General features: G+C 52.9%; 2 protein-coding genes across 2 annotated transcripts; one reads left to right on the top strand and one right to left on the bottom strand.

Annotated features, from left to right (window-relative positions):
* Window positions 1-3: 3 nt before the first annotated feature.
* Window positions 4-7,897, bottom strand: LOC149808738 (1,4-alpha-glucan-branching enzyme 2-2, chloroplastic/amyloplastic-like; the record flags this gene model as incomplete). The annotated part of the gene is made up of 10 exons (XM_089995170.1): window positions 7,798-7,897; window positions 7,149-7,390; window positions 5,222-5,422; window positions 4,470-4,574; window positions 3,886-3,985; window positions 3,616-3,758; window positions 3,275-3,324; window positions 2,006-2,299; window positions 1,304-1,744; window positions 4-229 (listed from the first exon to the last, which is right to left on the bottom strand). Coding segments are annotated over exons 1-10 (1,902 nt in total), but the record flags the coding sequence as incomplete, so codon positions are not given.
* LOC149808737 (alpha-dioxygenase PIOX-like) lies at window positions 7,896-11,076 on the top strand. The gene is made up of 4 exons (XM_089995169.1): window positions 7,896-8,039; window positions 8,159-8,250; window positions 9,013-9,082; window positions 9,376-11,076. Exons 1-4 carry the CDS (start codon window positions 7,896-7,898, stop codon window positions 11,074-11,076), a joined length of 2,007 nt encoding a protein of 668 aa, XP_089851295.1.
* The last annotated feature ends 2,115 nt before the right edge of the window (window positions 11,077-13,191 follow it).

Below are 13,191 nucleotides of genomic sequence, written 5' to 3'. Positions count from 1 at the left end.
ATCAGGGTAGAGTGTGTGGATCATGTCGTTGGCCAACATGAGGTAGACACAGGCATCGACGTTGCTCGCGAATCCGAAATACTCGTTGTAGTTGCCCGAGAAGCCGACGTTGATGCCATGGTGGTGGTACAGCATTGATGTGACTCCATCAAAGCGGAACCCGTCGAATTGGAACTCATCGAGCCACCATCGGAGGTTGGAGAGAAGGTACCGAAGAACCTCCCAATTCCTGCAAAGCTAACAGAGTTGAGGTGGAATTGAAAACAAATCTCTGTGAAAAACACAATGTGAGACAAGTCCACAAGGTTTGGTTGATGAGAGAGAGCAGAGCAGGTATTGCTCGTGAAGATGATGTATCTGTTGCTTTCGACCTGAACCGACTCTACTGCTTGCTTACCTATGTGAAGTAGAAATGAAGATGTATCTGTTTCAACTGTGCTGTCTTTGCTTCTTGTTGTCTATTTCCTGCCATTATCTATGTGATGTGATGATGTATCTGTTTCAAACTTTCGAACGAACATGAATACTTGGCTGCTTTCGGCTTGCGCTGTTTACGCCTTGCCTATCTATGTGGTGTCATGATGTTGTATCTGTTTACAACATTCTCGAGCAGTGATTACCGCTCGAGAAAAACGGAAGTCCACGGCAATGGCGATAGTGTGATGATGGCAATGGCGACAAACGATCCAAGAAACGGCGACGACGAATCCGAGTGAGACCTATGCAGCGGGAGCAGCCGGACCGTCTCCGGTTGAACTCACCCAATGTTGCTGTTGTGCCTCCAAACAGATATTCAGACATTCAACAGACCGAGTTGAGTTGACAACGATGATGACCGCTGAATTATGACTGTGTCTCCCTGGCAAAGTAACCACCGTAGTCTAGACAACAGCTGATCAGTTGCCCTTGCGTTGCGTTGCGCTGCGACAAACTCACAATCTACAACAATTTAATCGAAAACTCAGATAGAAAGACGTCACATTTTTGGTACCTGCAGGTCTCCTCGAAGCCGCGTTTCTCAACGCTTTGAACCGTGCCGTCTAGATTACGCACATCATAGATGAAAAAGCAAAACACACCCAACGCGCGTCGAAATACAGCGCACCCGGACGATTTGATCCACGTTGCGACGGCCGGCATTCACCCTTGCCCTTCCCGCGAGCACGAGGGGCTCTGCTAGATACAAATGAAGGATGAAACTCTGACAGATAGGTTGACCGCTTGTGTGTTGGTTGATTACGATTCGCTGCTGATGAGCAGTCGGAAGATATGCCCGACGACATCAAGGTCAGAGAGTGCACACCGGTAATTGAACAGCCTGCTGTCCCACTGCTTGTGGTACCCAGCCTCGCCTGCAAGAAAGTAGTTACACTCCTCCCCCTGCCCAAAGTCAAAGCCCGCGAGCCCGTCCAGCTGATTTTTGCAGATGTGGGAGTGCACGATATCGAGGAGGACGGTGATGCCCATGCCATGCGCCGCGTCGACGAGAGCCTTGAGCTCTTCAGGGTTTCCGGAGCGAGACGCGGGTGCAAACGGATTCGTCACGTGGTATCCGAAGGAACCGTAGTAGGCGTGCTCCTGCACAGCCATGAGCTGGACGCAGTTGTAGCCCTGCGCTGCGATGCGTGGGAGGACTTCGTTCTTGAAGTGCGTGTAGGAGGCCACAATCGGCTCTTCCGACGACATGCCCACATGGGCCTCGTAGATTCGGAGACTCTTAGCGCGCTTCGGCTTGGAGTTCTTCCTACACAATGCGCACGAGCTGAGGAATGCTTGTCGAATAGCTTACGAGCATGGGCATGGTCGCCATGGGCTTCCTGAACACGAGCCGCTCCCCCTGACAGGGCTTCATGTGCACAAATGTGCGCCCGCTTGAACGAACGTCGGTACATAGCGTCCTGCATGCAACAGCCAGCACCGGAGAACTGAATACGCAGAGCAACGCATGTGTCGCCAACTTCGACGACGACAGCCAGCAAGATGAACCAGTCTTTGTGGGACGTACCATTTATGCTTTTCAGCAGTAGGTGGGCTCCAGTGGACACCGTCGAAAGTCGCGCCCATCCCGGGGGGCATCACCGCATAGCCGATCCAGGCGGGGAGGAGGTCGATGGTCCAGCCATCCCAGTGGGTGAGGCGAACCTTGACCTTGGAGTTGTGCGGGATCGCTGGGGAGCCGTCAGGCTTGTGAGGGAGCGTGACACTCCACACCCCAAAGTCGTCTTTGACCATTGCTGACCCCTCCCACCCATTGAAGTCCCCGATCAGCGATGCCCCGATTGCTGCTGGAGCCCATTCTCTGCACCACTGCAGCGTTTTGAGTGACAGAAGTGTAAATGTTTGCATCCCATGATGTGCTTGTGCTGTATCGTTCGTGCCAAGTTGCCCTTGGAGCTGCCAATGGATCCGTCCCATGCTGCGCCGTTGTTTCGTTCTTGCCAAGTCACACTTGGAGCTGCCAATGCCCATGTCGATACAGCGTTGCTGTAAACTGACACGGTAATCGTCGCCATGCCAGTGTTTTGCCAGACCCTCTGACTTTCGGGTCCAGGCACCCAACAACTCATGAATTGTCGGGACGAAAATGGGGGTCGAAACCCATTCTGGCAACGAACTGCACAATGCATGTGCATACATTATCTGAAATGCAGGAAACGACAACCTCACTTGCAGGTTTGAACCCTATGAGGACATTTCAGGTGTAGACTGTCTAGTCAGATCCTAATCCATTCGTCAAGCTGGCTTTGGCTTGCCTGGGGTGAACGTCAAGGTAGCACTGATTCCCTTCAAGAAGGGTTGCATAGGAAGGTGCAACCTGACAACTTCCTCGAAAGTGGGCACAGAAACAGCTCGCATGCAAAGCTCTCTTGTTTACCAAGTCATGCGATTCGTGCCAACAACTGTGCCAGCGTGCTGTGATCTCTTGCATTTCAGCAAGGTCACTAGATCGGTGAATAGGACAGCCATGCTCGTGCAGTTTCAAGCTCTCAACCACTGCAGCCTCCAGCAACCAGTCTTGTGATTGCCATGGGAGTTGCCAATATGGTGCTGCTGCAAGAGCTATCATCGTTCCATCATGATGACAATTCCAAGACAAGGGTACCGGTAAGCAATGGTACCCAGCAATGGCTTCAAAGCTGGTGCTTCTTCTCACCGAGTCCTGCAGTGCCTTTTCCTGGATTCACATTCCAGTACAGTATAGTTAAGTGCTCTGCGAAGTTGTCTGCATCATGGCAGGCAGTGAACAGGAATAGGGTCGTCGAGCAGGCCATACCGGTACGTGGTGGACTTGTCGTCACTGACGATTCCAAGCTTCTTGTAGCCCTGCATGAAACGTCCAACATTCAGGCTGCAGAAGTGCACACAAAAGATACGACCTACCTGAGATTGGACATCGTTGGACACACAACAATGGTGGCAGCCAGAACCCTATGGAGGTTACATCGACCTTGGCCATTGCCTGCCAATGGGTTGAACCTTGCTGCACTACCTTGCAGTAGCTTGACTGTGTTGCAATAGACGGCCTCGAAACATCCTGTGGCACAACTTCGTTCTGACACTGGGAACAAGTTCCTCGTCAAGCCCATTGACGGCTTACATCGAGCAACGACTTACCAGAGAAAACGCCTCGAGAGAGCCCTCTGCTTTGATAATCGCATCTTTGAGGCTCTCATACTGACTCCATCTGTACAGCAGGTGTCCACGGTGACCCTCCAGCATAGAATCCGCCTGGAAAATGGCCTGCAGCAAAAACTCGCCTGGGTGTTGCATGCATCTTTGTGGAATCATACCCTAAGGCCCCCTAACAGACTGGATTCTCTTCCTGTATAAGAGGCAGACACTTATGAGTAAGTGTTTGCCAATCAAGACGCACGTATCCCTCACCTGGGATACCTTCTGAAGCCCTGGAGAGGGAGACGCTCATGGCAGTGTGGCATTCCCACAAGATCTGATGCTTTGTGGACAGAATCACGCATGCATTAAGCTACATCATGAGATAAATTACAAAGCAGCACACAAATCTGTCACAAACAACCGGCCAAAGTTCAGAGTTCATTGGCAACACTGAAAGTCGAAGCTGTCCTGTCGAGCAGGTGAGCATAGAGGCACTACCCACTATGAGTCGGGGACGAGTTATGCGCGCAACCTAAGGTCTGTTCTACGTTTCTGTATCCAACCTGTTGCAAGACCTGGCAACAACCAGAAGAAGCCAGTGCGCAGCACAAGCCACACAACCAACAGGCCACACAACCAAGAGGGAGACACTTGGTGCGACCAGGCAACCGCCAAGTACTTCGAACATTTTCCATAGTGAGAGTGGAGTTCAGATCGGCGGTCTGGTGCACGGAATCCCTCTCGCAGGTTCTGCGTGCAGATAAGTAAACCCTGCCTATACAAGGATGCAAAAGCCAACTTGCAGCCGGAACGAAACAATAGATCACTGAGGAAAATATACAGAAATGACGCACCAGGTCGGTCGTCGTTTCTGCTGCTCGCAAAGGCTGGCAACGTCCGAGAGGATGCAGCCCGGTCACGAAGCTGGAAGGCCCAGCAGGCAGAAGGGCGCTTCGAGACTGCAACAGCAATGCAAACTGAAGAAAGAAAGTGGAATTCGCCAGAATTTATCACCTTATTGACTTCCGGAGCATGCAAGACAACATGTTCACTCCAAGTCGAATTTCTCGGAGTGCGCCTTTGTGAAAGTCAACGTAATATGACAACTTTCATGAGGGTGTGTAGCCTCTAACAGGAGTAAATGGTAGCACGCATCATCGTGGCACTGCTGAAAGCTCTACACTTGTCAGGGTTGGCACGGATCTGAAGGCGACAAGCGGAGAAGCCCTACCTGGCTTGCTGGCCGGGACGAGGAGCCATTTGACATTGAGCGCCGCATGTTCATACAACCAGAAAATGCAAGCGAATAGCTCATGGTTGCGCGGTGATACTGGGCAGATGCTCCTACCAACTGCAAGAGCCCTTGATGGCCCAAGACATGCTAAGAAACCAGACAGTCTGTCACGACAGCACACGCGTTCGACTCCTGAGCTATTGTCGAGGTGCAGTAATATCAAATGTTTACCCGGACAGCGGCATACAGTGACAGTGTAATCAATGGCACAGAAGGTATAGATTGGCACAAACGGAAGGTGGAGTCTTACTAATCCAGGAACAATAGCCATAGATGTTGCGATCAGATACTGCCTCTTAGTTACGATGGTACCTGTGCAATCGTAAGAGATAGACTGACGAATGACGACACCACACGGCTTTGCTTCGAAACTTTGGAAATCACGCTGTCGAGGCACGTGAAGGCGCGCACCACGCTAACAGGGACGAGGAGCTTCGGCCTCTCGCATACGGCCGCATAAGAGGCCGCGAGTCTGCAACAACGACCAAGAGGCAGCACGACCGGTGCTGTCAGCTGTTTTCCACGGCAAACATGTGTCAACGCCAAGGGCTGCGAAAGGGGGCGAGGCCTTATTTCGCAGGAAATGAATGAAGTTTTCGGCACCTGATAGCATGTTCGTATTGCCTATTAGACTGGTTGCAGAGGCTGTTACATATGGATGGCGGCGAGCCCTTTCTCGCTGGCAAGCCTGGCCTAGGCCCTCGGCGGCAGAGACATCCTACAGCCTTCAAAACATCGCCTTTGCCCCTGACGTACAAGGCCAATTGTGTGCCAGACGATGCCAAAATTCGCTGGGGTCTGTGCCGCTGAATGCCCCGCAGCAAAAGCTACCAGGTGGACCAGCATGCAACCCTTCCTCCCGACACACGTGCCATTTGGTGCCATTCCCTTTGAAGGGAAATACGAAGACTTAGCATCGGCGAATATTTACCGGCTATAGAGCATTCACTTGTGGAGAGCAGGCTCATGTTTATGGTTGCGTTGTCCTATAGAGGTTTGGCGACAATGCCATGTTGGTGCTGGCATAGCACATGCATTGTGTTGCTCTCTAGGGACTATTACTTTGTACTTCCCCACCTCCATTTCAATTGGGCATCACGATGCTGCAGCGTGAGGCCTGTTCGTGGACGTGCGCCTGTGTGATCGACACATGTGGATGTCACTGGTACAAGTTGACATCCACATACATGTAGACCCAACGAGCTGCCCCGTTAATTGGGGTTACACTGGTGAGACATATCGCAAAAGGCAGGCCATGGGGTCAACAAATTGATCAGACAGACAGTACATTCACACAGCTAAGTCAAAGATAGCACACTCAGAGCTGTCCGAAGACAACGCGCACCCTGATTATCCATTCCGAAACGGTGTTTGCTCATGCCGCGACGACCTGAAAAGGAGCGAACGTGTATGAACACTGAGTTGCTGTCTGCATTCATCCAGAGCACATCAGTATCTAGCTGTATCTGAGCTTGTGCGACGTCGACAATCAATGCAAAGTCGCGCATTCATTGACAGAGCTTGTACTAATTTACAAGGCGAACTGAGGAGGTGCTGAAGGTGAAGCTCTATCACCCTGGTAGAAAGATACTACACCACAACTCGATGCAATTCTGACTTGATGAGCGAGTAATGTTCCAGGTTGGTGGATTACAAACGAGTGCACCATCCCGTGCGAGACCCTGTCCCTCGTCGATTGTGAGATGCGGGTGTTCTTTATGTGCAAGACACAACCAATAATGATTGTCAACCATGTTTCTGTTCTTGGATGACATGCCTAGTAATGGTGCTTATCGTTGACTTGAGTTGACGGCACCAGTGAGCCGTTCTCATCTGGTGGTCGACAGATTCGTTGTCATCCACTGTGCGCATGCATGCGGATACTCCACATGCGTACGTGAGCCGTTCTCATCCATGTCAGGAATGATGTTGTATGTATACGGGGCACGAATGCCCGCTAAACTTTGTGCGCTGATTCGCTCCCGTCAGACTGACGTCCGCATATGCTCTCCTTTACGCGTCGTAGATACTTCACACCCCTTCTAGAATCCTTGCTTTTTTTCCGGGTTGCTGGAAAGCTAGTCGAGACCCTGAAACAACGAAAAGGAGAAGGCATTCCTGTACCTCAGGTACGCGAACCATGCATTTCTTATCGGCCCTCTTGCTCTCCCGCATTGTGTCGAGCCCTAGTTGTCAGGGTACCAAGTTGCAAATTCGCCACTAAAATTGGCATGGATACCATTTGAATGGTATCAAGTAGTTGAATGTCGTTGCATTGGAAGTAAGAGGAGTCTGCCCAGGCTAGTACATGTTGTTTTGGGCAGAAGCTTTGGCGCTGCACATGTGCATGCATGCAGCGCATGCCGTAAATGCAGATGATGCTTGAACGACTATAAAGAAGTTGAGGAGTAGCCATCTCCCATTGGTTTGCGCCAGGGAACCTACAGAGAACCACGGACGTTGCTTCCAGCAGAGGTGGTTCTGTTTCAACACCAGCACACTGTGAACATAAATGCAGGAGCTTTCGAGTCCGGACGAGGTCTACACACCCGTGTTGCGCATTCCGTCATGCCATGGCATACCGTAATCTACTCCGTAAACTTAAAATTGCCCTTGTAACCTTGAAGCGAGACACTTGGCTTTGAAATCTGTGCACTACCTGGTAGGCTACCAGTGGCACTGGCAGTGCCACTAACGGGCTCGCCCTATCGCATGCGCACATCACTGTGAAACGTCACTGTGATTATGTTTGTTCCACCGAACCATCATCTACGCATTCTTATGAGTAGACGCCTGCTGCACTCTTGAGCCCTAGCAAACGACCAGCGCCAGGCGCACCACACACACTGCGACGATGTGCGTCACGCACATGCAATATGGCTATTTACCGGCATTCAACTTCAAGATATAAAGCAGGCGGTAAACAACAATGTGAGAGAGCAGCGTGTCCATCACACCCTGGATTATACTTGCAGATTCGCCCAGCATGGTTCCCCCAGCAACACCTCGGCCCTTGGAGCTCAAGCCATCAACTTTCGCAGAGAGGGTGGCCGTCGCGGCTTTGAAGTGGACAGACCGCGTCTTTCCATGGTATAACTGGCCCTCCGTGTTTGGGATTGCTTACCTGGTGGTGCGCTCACACAGCAATGCTCTCTAGGACACACCCTACGCCACGTGCCAGTTCTCATGGTTGGTACTCTTTATCATGATGTCTTAGCACCTATGTCAGCGCTTGTCCTGTGATTGCAGAAAGACATTAATCTGCTCTGCCTCAACCTCACAGGATTCAAACAGACTCAGCTGACCCACGCCCACGCCTGCCAGGCCCACATAGATGAAAGGTTATGCACAAGCCATGAATGTCGGAAAACATTACCAGTTGACGTAGCGACACACGTAGCAAGATAGCCGTTGCAATCGACTCAGGGATTCTAGCCTGAGTTGTCCACATATGTGGCCTCACTGAGACCACAAGCACACAAGGCTAGGCACATACAATGAAACCGTCTATCTCAGGATAGCTAGATTCCAACAATGCATGCCATCCCTGTCGACTGCGGCAAAACGCATGCATAGCTGCAATGGTGCTCCCCAATGCTTGCCATGATCATAAGGGCGCTCATCCTTGTCAAATGTCCCATATTTGCCGTGCCACAGTTTTGCAGCAACCTGCATGCGACGATGCAATTTGTTGCACATAATGCTCGATGCACCGCCATTGCGATTTGAGTCGTTTTGCCAGCGGTCGCCATACGTTTGCTACAAGAATGGCCATCCAGTGGACAAACGTGTTGCAACGCTTTGCCAGAGAGTGATTTGATGGATTTGAGTGACTCAAGTTCATCCCAGAATATCAACGCTATCAGGCATTTGAACCAGCAAATCGCTGTCTGCGTGAGCGTTGCCTCTGTTGAGCATCACGTTGCCGATTCAAGGTCGGCCCGGAACTGTCTGTCTGAGTTGTCAAACTTAGTGTCATTCCCAAGAGCTTCTCGGAGTTGCCAATGTCCATGTGGACACGGTAGTTTGCAACATGATACATCATCATTCTGCCTCAATACTGGAGACACTTTGTCAGGTGAAATTGATGCTGGTTTTCGTAGTTTGCTTGAGTGGCACTTGCCGCCTGTTCCCAAGGTTACCCCTGGGCACGAGGCTGAAGCTTACCCTTGTGTACGGCCCTCCCGCCAACTACCGGGGAGCCATGGCATGATCATGATGATGATGTATCTGTTTACATGTTGTCTATTTCCTGCCATTGTCTATGTGATGTAATGATGCATTTATTTACATGTATGTGATGTAATGATGATGTATCTGTTTACAACACTCCCTCATCCACACGAACATTGGTAACTCCTAAAACTACATGGGAGTTAGTGCTATCGTTACAATTACCACCACCTATTAATTGATTGATAGATAGATAGATTGATTGCTTTATCCTCAGAAGCTTCTGTATACAGGTGAGGAGGATTCTGTTGAGGCGCAACCTCATCGACGTGCCGCAGCCGCACGACACGCCGCTGAGCGCGCTCCTCGCGCAGACGCCCACGTTGCCGGATGCCGACCGGCCGCTCGTTCGCAAGGACGATGGCTTTGGCAACGATGGCGAACACCCCGGCGCGGGCGCCCTCGGCGCCACAATCGGCCGCAACATGCCCCCGCGCGCCGCAGAGCTGCGAGACCCTTCCGGCGACCCCTCCCCCCAGTTTGTCGCGCAGACGCTGTTGGCGCGCAGGCGCACCCCCGGGGGCGGCTCTGAGAGCGGCTTCCGCCCCGCCGGCATGCAGCTGAACGTGATGGCCGCCGCCTGGATTCAGACGATGATTCATGACTGGCAGGACCACGAGCTGAGCAGCGACACCACAACGCTCGCCGACGGCCAACAGCATGGGTGCCCCCTCGCCAGATTCACGTTCTTCAAAACGCGTGACGCCGCAGGGCCTGGTGAGACCTCCCCGGCGTACATCAACCGCCGCACCGGTTGGTGGGACGCGTCGTTCTTGTACGGTCAGTCACCGGCAGCCGTGTCGGCGGCGCGCACTCACGTCGGCGGCGCGCTCAAGCTCGACGGCAAAGGCCACATCCCCACGGCACCCGACGGCTCGTGCGAGGTCGGCGACCAGCGCAACTCGTGGGTTGGCGTTTCCCTTCTTCAGGAGCTCTTTGCACGCGAGCACAACGCGATCGCGGCAGCGATCGCCGCAGCCGACCCCTCCTTGGACGACGAACGCCTGTTTGACCTCGCTCGCCTCGCCGTGGCGGCCATCGTTGCAAAGATTCACACGACCGACTGGACTGTGGAGCTACTCAAGACGCCGATGCTGAAAACGGCAATGAACGCAAACTGGTTTGGGCTGCTCGGCCTTGGGCCTGCTCTTTTCGGGTTGGTCGGCGCCCGCCGCGCAACCAACCACGGCGTGCCGTATGCACTCACCGAGGAGTTCACCGCCGTCTACCGTCTCCACTCACTCCTGCCGGACTACCTGCCGCTCGAAGACAAGACGCAGGTCCCCATCTCCAATCTCTTTGCCGCGAAAGGTCAGCTTGCGATTCGCGATGGCTCAGAGCCCTACCTTCGCTCGGTTCTCAAGTACCCCTGCGGCGCACTGACGCTGTTCAACTATCCAGACGCATTGCGCAATATCCCAGTCACAGATGACTCAGGCCGCCCCCTCCCAGGGCAGGTCATTGACCTTGCAGCCCTCGACATCTACCGTGACCGCGAGCGCGGCGTGCAGCGCTACAACGAGTTCCGTCGCAAGCTGGACATGAACCCGATGCGTGACTGGACGGAGCTGACCGGCGGTGATGCAGACGCAATTGCGGCGCTGACAAAGGTGTACGGGAATGACGTTGAGGCGTGCGATCTGCTCGTGGGCACGCTTGCTGAGAAAAAGATCCCAGGGTTTGCGATTTCAGAGACGGCGTTCCACATATTCTTGCTCATGGCGTCGCGGCGGCTCGAGGCGGACCGCTACCTGACGGAGCACTTTAATGCGGATGTGTATGGCAAGACGGGCTTCGAGTGGGTGAAGCGCACGCGTTCCCTCCGCGACGTAATCATGCGACACTTCCCCACCCTTGAGCGGGAGCTCCCGCCAAACGCTTCGGCATTCACACCATATGAAGCAATGCCCACTGCTACCGGAAATGTGCAGTGAAGCGCAGGTAGCGGTGTGTTTGATGTGCACGTGCATACAGTATACAGTTTGCTTGCCTGCAAGTAGTAATAAAGACGTGTTGTACAACGAGGGAGATGGATCCATGGCTGGCATCCCGCCGCAATGGGGGGATGCAGCGTCAGTCGGAAGGAGAGCTGGTCGTCGCTGAAGCAAGTCAATGATTCATTGCTTTGTTGAAGCATGCAATGTAATTTATGATATACACCCTATGTTTCACCAGCATGCTCACTGCGTTGTGGCAGAATTACATGGTCCTAATGCCATACTTATGGGTTAGCCTTCCCACAGGCCTCCTGTGACATGGAATGGAAGCTTGCTGTCCCAACAAGCCTTCGCGATATTATGTTTCGAATGAGACTTTTGATGCTGTAATCCTTTGTCTTGCTTGCCACATGGGTAAGTCCTACTGCATTTAGTTGCAAAGCATGGAAGCGGAAGGAGAAAGTGCCCAGAGCTGCACAAAGCCAGCGGATTTGTACATCTTGCGTTAGGCGCCCCCCCTGTTGGCCGCAACAGGGCCGATGCCTAGTGCATCCATGAAGCGATGTGCACGCTTCCGCCCGAATCAGCAATGCGTCACTCCACTACTGCAAGTTACAGCTTCTCTGCAGCAACTGCGTGTTGAACGTGGTTACGTGGTTTCAATCGATTTACCAGTTGTTGCTGTTCGTGACCCTGACAGCAAGCAATTTCGGCCATTTGTTTCTCGAAGCTGCCCTCCAGCCTCTCTCAACGCTTGCCGCTGGCGGAGAAAGCAATTGCAGCTCGCCAACCCTCTGTATGATGCCCGGATCTCCCTTCACGGAGGTCGCATTGCCTGATGACTTTGGCGATCACAAAATGCAAGTTTACCTTGGCATGTGAGCGAAGCAATCGAGGTCTCCGTCCCGGGGAGGCGAGGGCGATCTACTGGCGTGTGCCTGCAATGCAACATCAACCTTCAACTCCATTGCACAGTTCTCAAGGTTGGTAGCACTGATTTCCCAGGTAGTACTCGAAGTTGGAAGGCACCATCTTACACCGGACATAGGCAAGCTGACAAAGAATGTAATTGGGATGTCATCCTAGGGGCCTAATCGCTAGATGAGCGGCCTGCTGATCGAGGCAATCTAGCACGAATCCCTTGCCAATGTTCATGCGGATGCGGTAGTGTTGTGAGAAGATCCATCATGGCCAACACACCCCACACACACCTGAAGGCGCGCTTCCAAGCGCTGGACACGCAGTTGGTGCTTTCGCATCTCTTGCTCGCGGGTGTAGAGAAGGCCTTGCAGTCTCCGCACCGAGCACCTTTGGGGGTCCGCCCCGGGGTCGCCGAATTCAGCCTCCCTACCTGAGAAGGCGCCCATGTCCTGTTCGCCAGGTCTCTGCAGGACGGAATCAGTGTTTGGTCAGACCCTGGAGTTTGCAGGTCGAGACGCCTGAACATGCATGAAATTGGGGGCGGAAATGGTTGTCGAACACCGTTCTGGAGTACCGTACGACCGGTAAAATTTTGCCGTCGCTGAATGCTTTGTGTTTCCCTTTGGTGCCGGTCTGTGAGACAGAGTGGGATTGCTAGATCTCGATGCTGGGCACCCTGTCGCACAGTCCGCACTGCATCCTGACATCACATGAGCACCCAAGTGGCCTTGAAAGACAGGGCTGTTGGCAAATCTTTGAACGTCGTAGGGTATACTTGGTCATTCCTCGTCAGAACAATCCTTCTGCACATGTATGGTTGCCAGTTTGTCAGCAAGCGCCGTTCAGGACAGAACAAAGAGTTCCCCGGCAGCAAACTCAGAACCGCAGTGATGATGATGTATCTTTTTACAACACTGCCGTATACACATGGACATTGGCAACTCCAAGACCTACTGGGTAGTCTAGACAATAATCAATCAGAAGGCGGTGGCGCGCCTGGAATCGATCGAGGCTTTCGCGGGCGTCAAACGGCGAGGACGCCAGGCGAGCTCGCATAGAGTTGAGCTGAGTCTGGAGAGAGGCAGCCTCCTGCTCCTTGCTGCTGAGTTGCTGCTGGAGCAGCACGATTCGGTGCGTACTCTCTTCCAGTCGGTCCCTCAGGGGGGAGGCGCCATGGGCCCCAGGCCTTTG

Source organism: Nuphar pumila, unplaced genomic scaffold (genome assembly GCF_984573655.1).
Source record: "Nuphar pumila unplaced genomic scaffold, dmNupPumi1.hap1.1 HAP1_SCAFFOLD_2311, whole genome shotgun sequence".
NCBI classification, from domain to species: Eukaryota; Viridiplantae; Streptophyta; class Magnoliopsida; order Nymphaeales; family Nymphaeaceae; genus Nuphar; species Nuphar pumila.
This window is presented reverse-complemented; position numbering and strand designations above follow the sequence as displayed.